The sequence below is a fragment of the Solenopsis invicta genome, chromosome 9 (genome assembly GCF_016802725.1).
Source record: "Solenopsis invicta isolate M01_SB chromosome 9, UNIL_Sinv_3.0, whole genome shotgun sequence".
NCBI classification, from domain to species: Eukaryota; Metazoa; Arthropoda; class Insecta; order Hymenoptera; family Formicidae; genus Solenopsis; species Solenopsis invicta.
In genome coordinates, this window is record NC_052672.1 from 12639782 (window position 1) to 12661391 (window position 21610).

General features: G+C 38.4%; 1 protein-coding gene across 6 annotated transcripts; it reads left to right on the plus strand.

The window, feature by feature from the left end:
- The first annotated feature begins 119 nt into the window (after nucleotides 1-119).
- LOC105198018 (tip elongation aberrant protein 1) lies at nucleotides 120-21115 on the plus strand. 6 transcript variants are annotated; one of them, XM_026134693.2, is made up of 9 exons: nucleotides 120-135; nucleotides 1052-1216; nucleotides 6041-6201; nucleotides 9462-9619; nucleotides 14732-14888; nucleotides 14976-15272; nucleotides 15407-15720; nucleotides 15785-16137; nucleotides 16237-21115. In XM_026134693.2, exons 3-9 carry the CDS (start codon nucleotides 6048-6050, stop codon nucleotides 16976-16978), a joined length of 2175 nt encoding a protein of 724 aa, XP_025990478.1. In that variant the 5' UTR covers nucleotides 120-135; nucleotides 1052-1216; nucleotides 6041-6047; the 3' UTR covers nucleotides 16979-21115. The 6 variants fall into 6 exon arrangements, with proteins under 6 accessions (XP_025990478.1, XP_025990481.1, XP_025990479.1 ...); XM_026134696.2 differs by lacking the exon at nucleotides 120-135 and having other exon boundaries at nucleotides 395-1216; nucleotides 15785-15959; nucleotides 16035-16137; XM_026134692.2 differs by lacking the exon at nucleotides 120-135 and adding an exon at nucleotides 398-621.
- Nucleotides 21116-21610: the final 495 nt, after the last annotated feature.

Below are 21610 nucleotides of genomic sequence, written 5' to 3' on the forward strand. Positions count from 1 at the left end.
ACAGTATCCTCCACGAATAGATTGGGAGACTCTTCTGATAGATACAAAGCGTCTATAGGAAGGGTATTCGGCCTTCGAGCGCTGCGATATCTATATAGCTATTTCGGGAGCGATCGGCGTCTCCGGAGTCTAAAGGTACGATCAAACAAACGGCGCGGGGGATTGTTCCCTCGACGATGGTCATCTTGGTCTCTCTCTGTCGCCGTTATTGGGGGGTTCAGCCGCGGCGTCCATCCAACGGACGTACGTTCAACCAGCCTGCCTGCCTCCCTCCCTCCCTCTCGCCCTTCCTCCCTTCGTTCCGGCTCGGCCACCCTTCCGACAGCACAGTGGAGTCGCTCTGCGACGAAGGGAAAGAGGGTTGCTCGTTGCGGCGCGCCTGCGTCGAGTCCCCAATGACGACTCCGGCTAGGTAGGTGCTCGACCCGGACGCAGTTGGGAGAAAACAAGCGGCAGGCAGCCCGCCGTTCCCGCGTAACGTGGGCTTTTCTCTGTCGAGTTTCGGCGAGTGAGAGAGATCGCGCGGCGAGAACCGAGGGGCGTACGAGTGCCGAGAGTCGTAGCGTGGTTCTCGCGACGGTCATGGCGCGAAGGTGAAGGTGCTCACGGTGATCGCCCGAGGTGAGACTTTGAGCGATGGTGACGCGAGACTCGGGCGCAGCGGATATGATAGCGCGAAAAAAAAACTGACGTTCGATAATACGGCGCGCGTTAAGTTCGTTGAACCCTTTCGCGGGATCTCCGGGTGTTGCGGTTGATGCGAGTCAAGTGTGCACTTGAGAGTGTGTTGCATCCGCGATCGCCCGCTGCGGAGGGTGATGATGCGCGTCGACTAATTACGCGCGGATTCCGTACTCCACGCGTATCGCATCAGCGCCGCGTTCTTTCTTCGTGTCAGCGTTATATTATCGTTGTATCGTGATATTCGCAAAAGGGAACTGTTGTTGTGTATCCCCCCCCCGCCCCTCCATAAAGACCGTCCTCAATATCTCTGTCCGTTCATCGCGTGCAAGTTCGTTCTACGTGTATTTCTGTGTTGTTTCCGGTGCAGCTGTGGTGCTGAGAAAGATTGCGACAGCTGGATGTTTGAAGAGAGAGTGCACATCGCTCTTCGTATAGTGCAGTGTGTTTAGGAGCTTTTAAATCGCCGATTGCATGTGGGTCACGAGTTGCATTCGTTCCGGCTAACGAGATAGAAGGTTCGCCGAGCTAAGAGGTAAGCCTATTAACTGATGCAAAGAGTTGTTGATGCAAGAGCAAGGTGAATTCGGATTTAGTGTATAAAAAGAATTACACCACCGAGCTATAATAGTTAATTCTGTAAACGTAAATTATAATTGATCAATCTTCAGGCTCGGTATTTTCAAGTTAATTCAATGAAAATCTATAAAATTATGTAGAATAATTACATTTGTTCAAGTGCGAAGAAATTCGTCGGGATTTCAATATTTCAAGTCTATTCTATTTTACACTAAAAAAAAGAACCTTCGAGAAAATTTATTGGCCGAAGGAAAAATATTACAATCGATTTTATTTGAAACGATTGGTAGCGCCAATAGTCACAATTTGTCCAAATAATCATTTTCTTCGAAGAAAACATGAATTTTTTAAATCGAGCATTGATTACGTAAATAACAGCGATTGAATAATAGCGATAAAAAATTTCAATAAGAAAAAAGTATCTTAGACAATTACAAATTTTCATCAGAGGAATAAAAGTCACGTGGCTATAGTAGGTGCCTGCAATTTATCGTGTCCTTAACCTCGTAGAAAATCAATGTTCTTCATATACCTTTGTGAAATGTCCGTTCTATGTACGCAGTTTAAGCATCTCTGCTACAGTAATAAATTAATTAAACAAGTAACTCATAATTTCTCTCTCGCCTTATAAAGAAGAGTTTTACGCTTGCAAAAGATTTTATAAAAAAAAAAAAAAAAATATTTTAATAAGCATACGACAGAAAATGTGACGTATTTGTTTAGAATTTTATTTTTATATCGACGATTACATTGAAACCATTCCGTAAGAATTCATTGTGCAATTTCTAGAGCCTACGCGTTCGCTACGTGAAATTTAAATAAAGCACTGACGGACGAGCGTCCCTTAAGATATGCAGCGGATTAGAGAATGTTCTTTTCGGCACAAAGGGATCGGTAATGAGAACTACCGCAGTGTTTGCACAAGAATCGCGCTTCTTTTGCCCGTGGTCCTTCGTGGGCTGCTTGTAACGTAGGGGCGTTCGCCCTGCTAAATTGTTTAAAGGAGAACGTTTATGTAAATGGTTCCCAAAGTAAATTCAATGCCACGGGAGAAGTAATGAAGTAATATAGTTTTGGAAGACGCGGGTTTGAACAATTAACGAGCTTAAATTAAATACTTTATGAATGACATTTTTCTGTATAATATATTTTCCTACTCAAATTATTTTAAATTTTTTCTTTCGAATCATTATAAAAAATTTAATATCTTTCATATTAATATATACAGTATAAAATATGGCTGAGTAAGATAATATGTTTAGTAATCAATATAATTAGTGATGCTTATTAACATCAATATATTATTAAATTATCAATTTAATATTATAATATTAATATTTTGGTACTTAATTTAAGGATTCTCGTTCAATTTAAGGATTTTAAGACGGAGAAAGTTTATTGATCGTTAAGATCCCTCTACGATCATTCGTTGAATTTCTCTGATTTTTAATTGTGTTATACATATTACGATCTTATATTATCGTTAAACTGCAATACTACAAATTTTCTTTTCATCTTATGATCGACTCTGCATTCGTCCAGTTGAAATTTCTTTTAAATAATACGATGAATGGACGAGCGTCTAGACGAACGTGTATCTCTCCCTTGAATAAAAAAAACTTGCGGTATCGACCGACTACCGGTTCCATCTCCGCGACATTCGATGTGCAAAGGCTCGACTAGATTTTGATCTCCCCAACTCTCTCCCCCTCTACTCCTTAACTTAAATCTCACGAGGGTAACGCAATAGGAAAGGGAGCAAGTCGCTCGTCTTCCATGCTGCTGCTATCCGCGTGATTCTCGAATTCGAGCTGTTCTCTTCGCGGCTGCGGCGTTGTTCCCTCGTCAAAGATGATAGGGTATTCTCCATTGTACGGTGACGGAATGGTATGTCTCTTGTGACGAGGGACGACGTTCCTTTGATGACAATTGTTCGATATTTTCAGATATTACGTGTTTACTAGTCTTTCAAGGTACTCTCCCAAGTAGAAACACACTTCTACGTTGCAGATTATGGATATAATAAATTCGCAAAGCACTTGGACTACTGCATTAATTTATGCACTCATTTAATACCAGATGTAATTATTTGCAGACTTTTAATCTTAACGTATTGCGCATATATATCTCATTTAATACGTGATAAAGGTCAGATAGCCGCATTTAGAAATAATTCCGGAGCGAATTAAAAGTCGTGGCCTCTACATCTCTCTCTCTTTCTTCGTTCATATTTAATTGCCTGGATCTAAAAATTAATTCAGTTGATTTTATTTAAATATTGAAGGCAAATTTTTTGAGACAACCAATTTTTGATTGATGCGTCAATTTGGATCCAATCATTCTCATCCGATAAAAAATATTTCGACGATCCGAGAATTTCACGTTACACAAGATCGATGGGCATTCGGAGCTGAGATTTTGACATTCGAACATCCCGGCTGAATTTTTTTCCGAAGGGGAAAAAAAATCTTCGAGTGTTTTGCGTATCATAAATCCCGTAGGCGAGCCCGTGAAATCGTTGAAAAATTGCCATGGCGCGCGTTTAATCCCAGCTTTTGGGTCGAATGTTCGTATAGCGAGGGGGTGCAAAGACCGATACGGCTCGTACCCTGAAATCTGCGGACGGAACATTATCGCTCGGCATTCTCTCTCCCGGAAGCCGATGGAATCCCTCGATATAGTTCAGACACGTGTGTGCAGGCTGCTGTAAAATCCTTACAGCAGCGATCGCGCGTTTCTATATCCGAGATCCTACGACGGGAAGCTGCAGTGAGGAAATGGCGCATCTCATTCACCGATCTATGTGAAATACGAGATAAAAATAAATTCATACCGATATTCGTATCGATAGAAATAATCCGAATTTCGCTTTGCGCCTTTCTTTATTACGCTTCGATGAAAGTAACATTTTTGACATTATTTGATGATATCAGTTGAATTTCTTGGCATTTAAAGATTGAAAAATTGATCTTTCTTTACATACATGTTTAAATTTACTTTGATTATTCACAAAAGGAGAAAAGAATCTCTATATTATTTTTTTAATATAATTCAAGAATAAGATAATGTTAATGCAACAGTATGATTATAGTTGGAAAAAAGAGCATTGTAATTCATCCTGTGTCCTTCCCTACACACCCTTCTGCGATCTTGCTAGTGAGTGTGAATCGTTTGTACGAAACGAATACTATTGAAGAAGGATCGGCAGTGTAGCGGCGTCTACCCCGACCGAAACGAAACGTATTGCCTCGCGAGAGAGGCATATATTTGCGTACGCGTGTTCTGGACGCGCGTGAGGGTGCATTCGTTTACCCGAAACTCGATTTCACAGCTGCTGTAATTGAATTTCAAGTGCCGGCGCTGGATATAGGCGCGGGTGGAAACTCATAAGGCCAATGTCGAAGGCCAAGCTCGGCTTCTTCGAGTAATTGGATTTTACAGGTTGACGCGCGATGAACCGATCGTTAGATATCGAGACTTGGATGAAAAAAGCATAGCACTTATATCTCAATTGACTGTTCTTTGGCAAAGATGGTATTTTACGTGATGTGAATAGCGGGCACTTTTTTCTTAAATGCGCTAAAAATCCTGTCAGAGAGTTCCTTGAAGCCTTCGCGGGGACTTGATAAATCGAGTGAAGAAAAACTAGGGACGCGGAAATAGATTATCTTGGAACAGATGTGCGAGGTGTGTTACTAATGCAACAGCGCCGAGGGAATACGAGCTGGCCAATAATGGTCAGGGGCAACCCTCGCTTTAGGGCGCTACCTAAAAATCGCTGCACCTGACGCTAGTTCTCCTCGAAATCTAATCAGCGCTTTATTTCCTGAAAATTTCACTAGAAATTGCCGCCTATCGCTCAGTAAAATCGTAAATTGGGGTGCTATTGCATGATGATGATCAATGAAAACTTCTGAACAGATCCAAATTCGATTAGCTGTATCGATTCATAATATTCAATATTAAATATTAGTATTATGCACCTTCTGCGAAAACTCACGTCTCTTAGATTATTCAAAATTACATGCACGCTGGAAGAAAAGTTGTTAAAACTTGACCAAATTTTTCAACTCGATTAAAGTTTTTCAATTCAAGTAATTATGTATTTCACTTAAATACGTAAAATATTTGAACTTTAGTTTAAGCATTTATATATTTTTAACTTAACTACATATATATTTAACTTAAATACATAAATATTTGAACTGAAGAAATTTAATCAAGTTAAAAAATTTAATCAAGTTAACGACGTTTTTTTCTCAGTGCATATTTAAATTATAGACCTTTATATCGAAAAATCGTTAATGTCAACTCTTATTATTGAAATAATAAAGATGTAATTAAAAGAAACATACTCATCGCGAAAATGAAAACAATTCGTAATCAATTTATTTGTTCTCTAGATTCATTAACGTCTATTACGAGAGATGTATGTACGAAGATACAAGACGGATAAGAAGCGTTAGTCGAACGAATGTATCTTATCCCCAGCTTCCGCAAGAGCGGCTTCCTTCCTTCTCTCGACAGTAATTCCGTAGACGAAGGAAACATTCGGAAAGCGGGAGAATAAGATATCAGGAAAGACCAGGGGAAACCAATGCCATTACTATCTATATCTGTTAGAATACCATTTAATCTCTCTTAATTGGCTTTAGATAAGTCCACCGTGTTACCAATGTTTTAATAAAGCTTGCCACGCAGTAATAAAACTTTCTCTAACAGCGATCTTCCGTTGATACAGTGGATCCGATAAGATGATTTCTACCGCGTTTTGTTTCAGGAAGAAAATGTGGAGCTCGGTTACCGCGGCTGGCACTGAAAACGGGCCAGCACCACCTTCGAGGAGCAAGCACAGTGCCACCTTACTTGCCGGTCACGTATACCTTCTCGGTGGTCGAAATGGAAACCTACCTCTCAAAGATCTCTGGCGATACAGCCTTGGTGAGCTTTCGATTTTTTTGCATTTGTATGTTAACTCGCATACCATCGCGCACGCTATTGCATTAAATAATGCATCCCTAGGTATTATAATAGAGTATCGGCCGACTCGACTATACGTTACTTCGAGAACGTGGAAAATCCCAATAATTATCGCGAGGTAGTGGTACGGCGGTATCTCGAGTGGTTCCAAGTTGGTGGGATGTAACACGACGTTTCTGACCAGCGCGCTCCCCATCGCATCCCCATGGCGCAACCCTATGGAACGAGGGTGCGCGACGGAATTTGAACGGGGTTCAGTCTGATCAATAATGCACCATTATTAAAGCCTACGTACATCAGCTAAATCCGCGGACGATACTCCACAATTACGTGGTGTTTCCACGGAGATCAGACATACGTGAATTAATTGCGTCCGTCGGCCGTAATCGGTGGCTTATGTACGTGACAGGGTGAGATTTTCCTCCGACTGAAATGTTCCATCGCTTTTATCCGCGTTTATCCCTAACACCGGAGGGAGAGTTAGCGTCTTGTCTTGCTTCCGGATAATTAAAATCTCACTGTCGTAACTCTTTTTACCACGTATTTTTGTCCTGTACTTTTGATCAACGGAACATAGAGAACGACTCGTTACTAATAAGAACATTGACGTCTTGAAGCAATCGCGAGAAGAACGATGATTTATGAATTCAAGTATAGTCGATGTAGCACGACTTCGCTTCGCTCATGCTTGCGTGAGTGGCTCTCTTAATCAGAGGGTATTGTTCGGCCGTGAATATTGAAGCAGTAGCGGAAGGGTTGACGGGTAGCGCTTCGTTTCCTGAGGCAAACAATGTTCCCGACTCTCCCTGTTTTAAAAACCTAGCTTTGTCATTCTACTCTACTTGATCTCGCAAAAATATTGTGATAACTCAAAGGATCACAAGAGTACTTCAGCGAAACCTGGTTTTTGCCATCCTCTTTTGTCATTGGACTGTAGGGATAGACATGAAAGGATAGACATGAGAGGAGTATACTCAAAAAAAAATTTAATTGGTCAAAGAAAAAAATTGTAAAGAAAAAAGAATATCAAAATTAATTTAAATATTGTCTTTTTACTTTCTTCAGAATGTAAATTTCTCTTAGAGAAATGGGAGAATTGTCGAATGGGTATCACTTAAATTATTTTTTATTGTATCTTCCATTTGGTGTACTGATTCGTCGTATGCAAATAAACGTTCAAAAATTGTAATTTAATATTTCAATTTTACAGTAAATGTAAAATATTTTACCTTTCATAGAAGAAATAAAAATTCGAAACAACAAAATTGCATAATTACATTATTTGTTATATATTAATTATACATTTACCAACATTAACATCAGTCGTATCTGATATTTTAAAAGGTATCGTTAGTATATGCAAAACAGGATGTAATTTGTTAAATTTTTGTCTATGTTAGATAAATCATTTCTCATTTGCTTCATATTTTTGCCACTAACTTTTTCTTACATTAAGTACATTGAGAAAAAAAAAGATAACTTGACTAAAATTTTCAACTTAATCAAATTTCTTCAATATAACTTAAGTATTTATATAATTAAGTTAAATATATAAATGTTTAAATTAAAATTTAAGTACTTTATGCATTTGAATTAAGTATACATAAATACTTGAACTGAAAAAATTTGATCAAGTTGAAAAATTTACTCAATTTCACAACCTCTTCTTTCTCAGTGTAAAAACGTAAAATATTGAAGAAATAGAATTTAAAAGTATGGCTTTCAGCAACTCTCTCTTACACGTAAAGTTTCTGCGTATAATGTCTTTAATATTTCTAGTTACGTGCCGTGAAGATACTTAAAGAGGCAAAAGTGACTCTAGTGACTAAAGTTATACAAAACACGTACATCTCGTTCAAAAATGACGGAGCAAAAGTGCTCTTATGCTTGAACACGCTGCAATTTTACAATGCACGCTTTTAGACAAAGGGAGGCATTGTTCCACTGTCAAAACTAGATATGACACGTGAATTACGTAATCAATGTCGGGCATCTAGTATCATTCTAGCGGCATAGAAAATGCTTTAGCCGGTGCGTTACGGTCCTTACCTAGGTCTTTGTTCTCGAGCACGTTCCGAGGAGAAGCCGAAGCTTTCGCGGATATTGCGAAATTAGATGGTGTCGGTACAAATGTCCTTCACGAGTAACACATATTTCGTCTTCTCATTTATTTATGGATATTATCATTCCCCTCGAAACGGACGAATAAAGAGGATGCGAAATGGAAGGGACAGAACGAACGAGGGGTCGTAGCGTGATGAAAGAAAGGCGCGATATAAAAGATGTGAAATCATTGGAGAAAGGCGTGCTTGCGGAGAGGAGAGAATATATAAAAATAATCCTTTAATAAATAATTTAATATAAAATAAATGAGTAATAAAGATTCCAAGATCTAATTTCATAGAAATCAATACTTAATAGAGAAAAAAGCTTCTTGCGCTGGCCGTCTGGAGCGTAGGAATAAGATTACGTCGAGATGGGATATAAAATCAATTCAATGCACAGACAGAGAAAGAAATAATGATTGGCGCGTGCAACAGTATCTCTAGAGTCACTCCGATACCCGATAAAGAAGAATATCGAAGAAGAATATTTCGATAAAAAACGCAAATTTATGCAGCACTCGAGCGAGCCGTTCTCGCTTTTATATTCTTTATACCTTCGCCAGGGGAGCTCCGGCTCCTCTTCGTGATAGTTTCGAAGGACGCGCAGACGTCTATTTTATTAAGAGACCAGATACGCAAGAGGTTTTTAATATTCTCTTCGCAAATTGTCGTCATTACGATCAAATTACGCGATAAATCTCTGATCGATAAATCTCTGATCTTTTCCTTCGTTTCCTCTTCGTTCGCGTTTCGTTATACATACATAAAAAATATCTTTAGCTAAAAATTATTAACTGTGAGAATTTACAAGATACAAGATACCGCCTGCGACATTAGTTATTAAAGCGCGAAGAATTTAATTTTGTAATTATTATTTGTAAAAGGTATCGCGGTGAAAAATAATTGTGTATTTTTTGATAAAAAAAAAAACCGAGCTGTGCAACGTACATCCTCCTGGGACAAAAGTCACGTATGAAAGCGGAACGTGTGCATAAGAAAAGCTCGACATTTTGCATTGTCGTGCATCTACAGCACTTCCTGTAATAACTGCATCCCTAATCCGGAGGATAAGAACGTCGGATTTACGTGACAGGCTTTTTTCCGTTTCTTTTGCAGCGGAGAGCAAGTGGGAGGAATTGCATCCTGGTGGTGAAAGACCGCCGGCTCTTCAGGAACACAGCGCGGTTGCGTACAAGGATTGCCTCTACGTTTTCGGCGGCGAACTGGGCTTCTCTGCCGGAACGGAAACGCCACTCTGGGTTTATAACGTCAAGGTAATGTGCCTCGCGAAACGTAAGTGCAGAATGGAGTATCGCTTTGTCGCGTGGATCAAGTCACGCGATTAATGCCACTTAGAGTGGAACACTTTCACGGCGATAAAGCATCATGCATGTTCCCATACTTCCGATAACGATCTCCACAGCCAGCGTCGTATCGCGCTGAGAAAACTCTTAATGATCCTCCCCACGTCGCGACAAGGGGAGCCTCGAGAGGACGGCAAGAACGAGAGACGGAAAAATCGCCCCCTCGAGAAAAGTCGCTTAATCGATAGCGACGTCATCGGTTACGAGTTTTACGCGGTAGCGTGTGTCACTTTCCCTCGTCTCTGCGCGCGGTGACAGAGAGGGATGGTTTTAGTAGCGGATGACAAGCTACCAAGGGCAACCAAGGCTTATCCTGCCAATAACGACTTGCGGATCGAGCGAGTGTAGAAATTCACCGAGCCACCGTTGTTATCCTGATTCCTGTTGTGCCTTCACGTAGATGTCAAGCACTCCTTGGGGAGAATAATAAGCGCTACGTGAAACGAGCAACACGGGGTGGTTAGCCTCTTCCGGTTACGAGGGAGACTCGTCTCGCGTGCGGAGAATCAATCCTGCGAAATGAGTGTAGCTCGGAATCGATATTGCTTCACGTCAAGTCTCGTAAATGAGAACGATCTAGTTCGTACATCGATCAACCTTGCACGAAAATAACGTTTGTCCTAATAATTTGCCTTCCCCCGTGTAAGAGATCTTATTACCGTAATACTGCAGTAATTTTAACTCGCATTTGAATAAAGAATTTTATTTATAACAGAAGATATTCGATGTTTTAATATTTTAATATGCATACGCCGTTTCGTTTGTATCATTAAATAATCAATTTATTTTAACGTAATTAAATAATTCCTGAAAGAATTTTATATTTTAGTGTTATATTTTTTATTTATTTGGATTGTTTAATTTATATGAGATTGTCTAGAACTCAGGCACACCTCAAATTTGAAGGAAAGAGAAAGGTATCGATGCGCGATATTGTCAATCAACTTTGACGCAGTTGTCCAATATTGCCCTTCGTCTCGTTTACCAAATCGAAGGGGTGCAAACCTTCCTTCTGATCACTGAAACAGCCATGGCGATTGCCCGGAGGCTATTCGGAGGCTGCCCGTCTCATCTAATCAGACCGCACGGGTCGTTCTTAACTAAATCTTGATAACGAATTCAATTGAAATCCTGATAGCGAATTCTACACGAAATGTATTAATTTCGCGGAAATATCCTCGGCAACACTTTATAGATACTCTAAATTAGATTCATTGATTTAACTGTCGTGATCATCTTGATCAAATCTGCAATCAGAAGCTATTTTTTGGTTTCATTAGTCGAATATTTTATGTTTTCTATCTGGAAATTAAGTTTCTCGACTTTGGTATAACGTATTGCGTTCTCGATCACATTAGGAAAATGTCTGTGTAACGCTACATTCATATTAAGAGGATGACAGAAATGCATCAACATCAATGATGACGAATGAGTTTTCGCCTCAATTAGTATGTTCGAAATGGCACGTTTAAGCTGCTGGCATTACTTCCAGTTTTGAAGGTACTATAATACTAGATTGCAATCGATCTCTAGAATATAAAGTTGCAATATTGGATTTCAGATTAATTTCAAGTTAAAATCCTAAATATTATATAACGGATAATTATGGCCTATGCAATAAATTCACGTGATATTAGTTATCTCCAATATACAAATTAAAACTAATACAATTTCGCTTTATATCTCATTTTTTATAAAGGTGTATCAAGGAAAATAAGATTTAAAACTTTAAAAAGTCTAAGTAAACATTTCTGTGAATAAAAAATAATGAGAATTTAAGAGTTAAAAATAAATTATTAATTTTAATAAACTCATTACTAAACTATTTAAACATAATAAAATTAAGTTTAAGGAAAACAATATTAATTATCTATATAATCAAATTAAGCTCCTCTTTTTTTTTCCTTCTCTACTTTTATGAACGCACACATATGCGTGTACGTGTATATATAATACTATAAAATTTTATGTTATGTGTGTGCAAATCGTATTCACTTTTCTTGTTAACATTTACTGGTGTACCCTCTAATTTTATATAATATTCAGAGGCAGTACATCTTTTGTGGGACCTTCAAGAGCAATTTAAGTCAAGGGTGGTTTTTGGCAGCAGCTGGTGTTAACAGGCTTTCTCTCCGATTCGTACCCTTGAACCAGACAGGGCTTCATTCTCCCAAGGGTAGTTGCCACTCACGTGCGAGGCATTAAAAATTAATAAGGCCGCATCAAGCGTAGAATGTGAAGCATTACGCGTCATCGATTCAGCATCCTATCAGCTATTTTCTTATTTATTAAGAATAGGTGAAAATGTCAATTTTCTTTTATCTACAAAACTCTAAATTTATAAATAAAAGATATTGGCCCATATTCACTTTTATTGATAAAAGTGAATTGACAAGATTGGCCATTGCTTTTATTTCTAATTTCATCAGCAGTCAAATAAAGGCGTCTAATCTCATTTGTGTAAATGCATTTATCACAAATCTGCAAGTTTGCACTGAATTGCGTTACATGGTATAATATACGACCACGCTGATTTTCCTTCGTCAGCACCGTAACTGATTGTCTCTTTCACTTGACAGGTTTAATCTATCATACTATTCCAACAATCTTGTTTATGTAGTTTTCATTGTCTTTTGTTATTTTTTTTTTTTTAAATAATCAACATTATTATTAGATTCAGTTAAATGTTACGTTTTTCTAAACGTTACTTTCTCTTGGCACTAATAATATGTGTATATTAACAATTTATTCGAAATTTTACTGTGAATGATTTAAAAAAATATTTTATTGTAGACGAAACAAAACTACATCGAACGGGAGAATGCAGCCAGTCCTTTCCAACTATCTCCTATATCCCGAGACTTTTTTGACTGCGTTACCATGGTTACTTTTGGTCCGTTTGTTTTTAATCGTTGGACCATGGAGAAAATACGGATCCCTCCTCTGTTTCTGTCTGTTCGTCGTGTATTATTGAAATCTGCGTTACGAATGCGTCAGGCAAACCTGATTGGCTAAGCCGGAGGGGTTGCTCGGCACGTTTGTTCTCTCCCTACTTTCTTTACCTCCCATCCCTTTACTTTCTCTCTGGTACTTCGTTAAAACGTCACTTTTTCAGAATAAAAAGTGAAGGAAGACGCATTTAGTATATATTCCATTTTCTTTACATTTGTGATTGACGAAAAAAAACAAAACAAACTTTAGAATTCGCGAATAACGAATGACAGTCTATTAATTCAATAATGCGTGTAAGAAGATTAATATTTTTTTGGATCTCATTACGATTCATAACTTCTTTTTACCAAAAATTCATATATCGTAAAACACGTCAGTCATTCTCACGGCAAAAATATATTCATAAACATGGTTAAATAGCCCGAAGGTAGATATGTATTCACAGTTCGCTCACAGAGCGGAACAGACACCGGTAGTCCTTTTGATCTGCAGCGGCAATCATGGGGTCTTTTACCCTGCTCGGAGTAACATCTATCGCGAAGCACACTGATTTCCTGTGGCACGAGCGTCGATGCACGAGTAACGACCACGGAGATAGCCGTCGCGCCAACTAAGAGTGTCGAAAGTAATTACATAAAGTGCGCGTCTAAAGCCGATGGATTGAAGCTGACTTGATCATCTCTTGGGGTAAATCTCGAAACTTGCATTACTCGTCCTCATCTCGGTTGTAGTTCTCATCGCGCGGAAGGGAGTGATCCTCTCGAGTGTATTCACCAGAGAGTTATACGGTCCGTTTGTTCATCTCCATTCACGTTGCAATTCCATGAACCATAGTATTTCGAAAGAAGAAGGCTAATGCGATTTTAAAATGCCGCCGGTTGATACGCACGCCCGAAATTTTCTGCTAGACTAAGCGATAAATCTCTCCGGGAACGATATCGATTTCATCAATGTAAATATAATGGACACGCGAAGAATGCTGTTTTCTACGGCACACTTTTTATAGAAATTGTTCCAAGGTAACGGCACGATAAAAATAAATCTACTATCCGCCTGTATTACGTTACTTAAATATTAGAAATCGCAAAAGATTTTTCATAGCATTGAATAAATAATGCAGCAATGTTTTAATGTAGTATCTCCATCGTCAAATAATATTATAAACCTGGAAGAATATTGAAGATTTGATCAATCTTACCTACGCGTAATCTCATATGCCGCTTGATATAATAATCCCATGAGTATTTTTCGAATTATTCATCTTTACAAATGCACAAATTCCCGCTCGTTTTATATCCACGTTATAGTTTTATAATACCTTTACCTCGGTGGCTTTACATATTGCACACATTCCTTCATCCAGCCGCATGCTTTTCGTGACTGGATGAAAGCTCAGGTTATGAATGCGTTACCAAGCTCAAATATAAAACCCGGTGAATACCGACTACGCCTCCCGTCTACAGTAATTTTGCATACGTTGCTGTGCCTTCGACATCAGTGAAAACTCGTATTCAAATATAAATATTTTTTACATGAGGTAAAACGTGAACATGATTTAATATTTTATATATATTTTTAAATTCACGCAATTTATGACAAAACGTTTTGCTTCGTCAATATACAAACTATAAATAATGTTAAAAATATACCATTATGTAATAACAAAGGCGAAAGAAAGAAAGATGTTTAATGAATACTAGAGCAACGTTTTGCCATAGCACATTCATTGTGAGCATATCTTTTTGGCGAATGGAACGTTTATTACAATTCGTATTGCAACTGGTGAGAGAATAATTTTCGCATCTCTATTCAGTGGCGGTGGCGATTATCGCAGCCCCCCAAGAGTTAAAGCCGAGCCTATTCAAACGGCAGAATTGGAGGGCCGCAAATTAGAGGTCTTCATCCCTTTTGTTGCAGACCGGTTTTATTATATGTTATCCTCACAATTATTCGCACAAATACAGAGATGTAGAATCAAGTTCATTTATACAATCGGAAAATCAATTTCTCGAGAGGAATAATTTGAATAACGAATAAAATAATCTCTATACAAATGATTATGATTTTCAGACAAATATATGGAGAAAGGTGAGATCTCAACGGGGTTGCGTGGTTCCTAGAGGTCGGAGAGGTCACACCGCCTTGGTACACCGCGGACAAATGCTCATATACGGTGGCTACCAAGACTTACGTGGAAGCTCCTCTGAACTGTGGGCTTTCCATTTTGGTAATGTTACTTTCTTCCTCGTCTTTCTTCCTATATAGCTCGATTAATAATTATGCACAGTGACTCCGAACTTCTTTAATATTACAGAAACTGAATCTTGGCATCTGCTTTCGTCGAGCGAAAGTGGGCCGGCTGCGAGACACAAGCATTCAGCAGTTTTGCACGGTGATGCGATGTATATTTACGGCGGGATGACGGACCTTCAAGAAAGAAACGACTGCTGGCGATGGGACGTTAATAGCGCTTCGTGGTCCATGCTGAAGAACAAACCAGGTCCCGGACCTCTCCACGGCCACGCGGCGTGCAGGCTGCCAAGTTGTATGCTCATCTTTGGCGGGGAGAGTGGCGGTTTGGCAACAAACGAGCTTTGGAGATTTCATTTTGGTACGCACTATTATATCGTCATGATATAAAAGTTTTTTTAATTACCACATAATTTTTATAAATCTATGTATTGTTTTTACATATATAATTATTGTTTAAATATTTCATAAATTATTATTTACATATCTCGACAGGCACAGAAACCTGGGAGAAGCTAACTGTATCAGGTCCAAAACCGCAGCCGAGAGCTGAAAGCGTCGCTCTCGCAGTGTCCGAATTGCTGATTCGAGGAACATGCATAGACAATTCAAAACCGAGGCTGAGAAGCCAAAGGCCTAGGCTCGCGAGCAACAGAGTATCGCCAAACGAGGCACCCTCCGCCAGACCCAGCTTTCTCAGGGAAATTTCGAAGTTATCGCAAATAAATCTGTCGAGACTCAGTCATCCGACAAAGTGCAGTTATTCAGTTCTCAGCGGGCATGACGATAATGAAGAAAGCCCCCAGGAGGTACGTACGTCCACAAGTTGTCCAAAATACGTTCCCAATAGATGCACGCTTATGTGTCAATTAGGCCTGCGTGCAGGCAAATACGTATTATCCATTTCAGCAAGTGGACGTTGAAGTGATCGAGCCATCCACGGGAATGGTAAAATCTCGTAGTGCCAACACGCTGGCCCGCCGAAGACAGAAAGCATCGGAGGGATTAGTGAGGACTGTTGACGTTAACAATACTAGCAATACTTCTGGTATGACCAGAGATCCTATTTCGGTGCCAAACTTTCGTGCTTTGACGTTACCAACTCCTGTTCTCACGCCTGTAGAGGCTGCCAGATTGGTCTTCGTTGACCCGGATGAGAACAGCGATAATGAAGAGCGTAAGGAGCCGCCCACGTCGAGACTGATCGAGGTTCAAGAGGAAAGACGGTAATTTTGTCTTTACAAGATGTCTACACAACTGCGCGCATTTAATTAATTCGTTAAACAATATTTGAGATTTCTACGTCGGTTGTACGTTCGTTGCAGAGATTTCGCAGCGGTGCACCAAGCATGTCAGCCCACCCGCGGTGAAAGTTACAGCTCACATCTTTACGAAGCCGCTCTGCAAACGCCAAAAACTCCGACGGCGACGAAAATCCCTACTTCCGCTTCCGTTCGATTTGCCGATCTCGAGGAGGGCGAGGAATCGACATCGGATTATGCGAGTATCGAGGCGAGGAGTCCAGGCGACCCGCTCGCGGAAGATGACTGGGTGTCCGGAAGAAGATCGAAGCCGCACAGGCCAATTGTCTCTTCGTCGACGATACGAGAGGGCCAATTTGGTTTCTGTAATCCGAACTACCTTGGACTAGACGAAACGAAATCAAGTCACCATCACCATCATCATCATCATCATCAACAACAAGATGGAAAATATGCCAAGTTGCTCAACAGTCCGCCCGATAGCGTACTGGAGGATGAACCTGGAAGATCGGCTTCACAGACATTCGCGGAGCTCTTGGAGCTTCAGGAGATCAGGAGGGTGCCCCGAGCGCCACCAAAGAGCTTGCCGTTGGGTTCGCCGTCGAGAAGAGCGGTGAGCGCGTCGAGGGCCGAGAGGCAAAGGGCAAAGGTGGCGGCGGTGGATGCGACCGACGCTAAAACACCTACCTACGGGCCGGCACCCTTGTACGTTTTTTTGGTCGGCGGCAAAGAAAAGGGTCAAGTCACGGTGTTCGCCAGGCCGGTATCTCTTTGGAAGCTACAGCTGGCGCCGCATATCTTCTAAGGATGATTGATGGTCTACTTTAGCTGAGTCATCCGCGCACTGTTAGTGATAAGAAGAAGAGAATAACGAGAGGACTGATGATTAAAGGGAAGCGTTCATGCTGTCCAATTTTTTCCAAGTTGCTGTGGTGTTTTACAAATATTCCTTGATGGTAAAATTGATGCTCGAAGAGATCGATTTTTTTTCGACGTTTATCTTCATTCATTTGATTATTAACATTAAAATTGTTAATTTTATATGTGCGTTCTTCGTTACAGAGCAAATATGTCTTTTTTGTAGGAAATTGATTGTAATTGTTGACTTCTTTCGTTCGTTAAAGTTTGTTAGTTGCCTTTACCATATGCATATCTTCTTTGTTGTAGTTATCAACGTTGAAACAGAAATCGGAAGAAAAGTATTATCGTGTAATATGCCAAAACGTAGCCATTATTTCTGACAAATGCCATCAATGTATCAATGCGCAATATATATTTAGAGAAGTACATTTTAAATATATTAAATTTTATCGTGCAGAAAGTAATCTGTAATAGTATAATCGCTGGTTAGGTGAGAAATATAGAAATCTTCACTTTTTTGTTTTGATGTGCCGATAGATAGATAAATAAGTAGATAATAATAAATACGTATTTATAAAATTATCATTAAATTTATAGAAAATTATTTCGTTGTATCGTTTCTTTTGCGCATTTTATTTCTCAATTTGTAATAATTATTTTAAAAATTATTTTATTGACATTTGTTTATGATTCCTAATCATAAAAAAATGTAAAAAAATTACATCTAGATTTTTCATTTCTTCGTGTAAAAGGTTAACAATCTCTTACGTTTAACTCGGAAACAAACATGTCAAATTAATATTCCTACTGTACGTGAAACGTGTGTATTTAAAGTAAAGCCGCGAAACACATTTGCGAATCGTGAGTTCATATTGAACCGGCCGATTCAAGTGTTCCCATTGCAAGTTTTGTAAAAAGATGAATGTTTAAATAGAGGCGCAGATCAAGTCAGCGATTGAGAATTGTACTGATCTTCAATAATAATTACTGATAAATGCGCGATTGAACATCGCGCCGCAATCCTATATTTATTACCGCATCCGTCTTTCACTTTACAATACATAATTTATTCATAGCCTACGATAAGATATTAATAAGCTCCCCCGATCGCCCAACTTCGAGTTATTTGCAGGTAAGCATCTGCAAAATCGACTGGCATGATCTGCGCTCGACTGCCATCGAATGTGAAAAATTCAATGTGCGTAAAATATGGAATAAAATTTATGTCAGATGCGTAAAAGCTTAAAAATATCATAGAAGATACACACGGTATTTTATAATTCGCGTCTATTATATACTGCTATTCCTTAGGAATAAGGGTGCGAACTAACTGAACATTGTTTAATAATTATCTTTCGTTAGAGAAAAAAAATGCTTCAGGACTTTTTAATTTTTCCATTAAGGAATAGCATGAATTAGTGAACGCAAATTACGAAATATCCTATGTATCATTTAAAGATTACGATTGATTCGTGATTGTTCCATTACTGACCGATTCTTCTATTCTGCAGTAGATAGATTTTTATTAAAAAATTTTAACTTATTCCAATTCGCGCGAGGCAAATCAATAGGCTGTATTTAATTCTTTAGCAAACCAAATTTACTGTTCTCAATGTCTGAAAAACAATCGAAGAAGAACATGCAAGAATTGATGTCAAGAATTAAATATTGCATACGCGTACGTGTTGCCGAAGAATTAGCGATAATTTCCATCCGCCAATTTACGTGAAGAAATAATGCTTCAAACGTGCCAAAACAATGCTTTGTATCTTAAGACCGTTCGCTCCCAAATATTCGCCCGCTAGCACAGGTGTTCTCTCAGTGCAATTTGACGATTTTAAAATATGGCAAATAAAACTTTAAAGTCCGCAATTGTACACACTATATAAATATCATTGTTTACTTCGTATTGTATTAAGATAAACTAACGTAGCAGAGCACAATTTTTTTTTTAAATAGCACTCTTTTACAGGGTGCGAGGATTTGGGAGTCACTGTAAAAATATAAAAGAAGGCTTGTGTTCTTAAGAGAGTATAGTCACTGCTGCTGATGTCAGACGGGACTCGCGTCGAGCCGCTGCAGAATCGCGAATCGATGAAATCGAAAGTCTTTACCGTGATTGTATCTATTGTCGTAGTAAGTTAGTTTTTAGTAAGCGTATTATAAGTAGAGCAGAGACGATGGGCGAAGGGAGCTCTCTTGTTCGTGTAGAATTTTTATGCCCGTAAAGGCCCAACACATGTAATCCATCCATAAGTAGCTAAGGTCGACGTGGCTTCTCAATGGGCTAGATATTGAGAGATGCTTGTATCATTGTTCTTTTCAATCATGTTCAATCATGTTTGAAATAATCTCTCTAATGTTTTGTAATATATTATTTTATATTAATTATCATTATTTGCCATGAAACGCAATATGATTCGATGACAATTTTTACGATCGTATTACCGGGCGAGTGCAATAATTTAGATTACTATCAAGTCGAGCAAATAGCGAATCGAATCGATTAAAAATGAAGATTTATTATAATATCTCCTAACTTGCGCAAAGGAAGGGTTATATCGCAAACTTTGGGACGTGCAAACGCTGTTAATTACAAAAGTTTGGTAGAGATGCAAAGGGTTGCTCAAAGGTGGGGTCACTTTTTAAGCTAAAGTGTCTCCTGATATCTAGTCTCGGGCCTCGAATACCCGAAAATCAATGTTTTCCATTCGTAGAGCTAGTCAATTACATTCTCAGTGTACAAAACTTAAGCTAAATGTTTTCGTACTATCTCTTTCACTTTTACTGTGCATTTACCCTCGTATAGACATTTCATCCCTCCTACTCGTCGACAATTCTTAGCGTTTTTTAGTTTCTTATGGCTAGTGAGTCATCCGCATTATCATAAAACAAAAAATGTTTATACCTCACAATATACATCTTCATTCCCATGATCATTCAACCACGAATAACGATTTCGTGGACACATTCCTTCCCACGATCATCCAGACATAAAAACAAATTACCTGCAATACGCTATTTTTCTGGAGAACAGAGACAAGCAACAAATTTTACATTACGTAGGAATCAAACAAGCGGAAATAAATGACGTTAGCGTACTCTTTGTATAAGCTTTGAACGCGCCCGTCGCGGACGTCGAATTAAAAGAGGCCAATCCTTCCTATAGAGCTCCATATTTACAGAGCGCAGTATTTTTTCAGAAACCAAACTTTCGGATAGGGAGATGACTCTTGCTCTTAATTATTTCTGTATGTTTAATATCAAGACAATATAGGTATACGCGAATGTATTACACGTGGTACGAAGCACCGAAAATATACGATTGATCACAAAGTTATATGTACTTTTCACAACCATATTTAAAATTATCGCGACAAGTGTGAGCACAAATATAAAAAAAAAAAATGCAGTAAACCAAAATATTTTTGAGCAAATCCTGTGAACTCTTAATTTTATTAAAAGTACACGGGAAAAACAGTTTTGCTGAAATACCTAAAAATGTATTTGGACACAGAAATAATAAAAAATAATTTTGTTGGGCCACCAAAATAATTATGCGAGACGATCAAGCGTGGTTGGCAATGCAATAAAATGTTTTAACATTTTAGCAATCAGCTTGAACATTCTACATAATTATTTTGACAATGTCTAACAAGAAAAAATTATTTTCAGATTTGTATCTAATTAAATTTTTAGATGGTTTAGCAAAAATCGTTCTTTGCATGTATTTTTGTGATATTTTCGGTGCCTGGTACATATGTAACATAGAGAATTTCCTGTATGTAGCTAGCTACAACATTACACAAATTTCCTACTGGATCAGGCGATGTGTTTGGATGTGTTTATACATAATGTACGCGAGCATAATTGATGTTGCGTTCATTACCCTTTCCTATATGAATGTCGATGCGAAGGTACGCGCCTGATGACTCTGGACTCTTTGGTTCTTGTATAATTAATCTCTGATTCGTAATCATCAGTAATGCGTTTAGTTCATTACCGCAATGTAATTAATGTAACAGTTATTAATGGAACAGTATTACTATGATTAGAAAATATACTATATATATAATTCGATAAAATGGGATTACGTCATTTTATTATCTCTGTGAAGTTGCACCCCACTTTTTTCAAAATTTGAAAAAAATAATTATGATCACACACTTTCTTTCCTTCTACTTCATGTCTTTTTCTTTACATCTTAATGAATAAACATTTAATTATTAAACATAATCATTATCTCATATGTGATATATAATTAAATTCAATGCCTAGCGTACACTTTATAAAAAAATCTAAAAAAATGTGTCCAAAATTGTGTAAATGTTCGTCGAAGAATATCGAGCGAATTATTTTTTTATATGCCACGCTCTTAATTAATCCAATTTTTCGTAATTATGAATCAATGGATGCTGTTAAAAATAAGTTAAAAATTTGATTAGTTCTTGCACCGAGAATTAAATCAAAACTAAATCTAAATAATTTTGCTCAATAGCAACAATATCTTAAAATTTATAAGATCTACATAAAATAATATATAATTTAATCTACTACTTAGAAAAATTTAGAATTA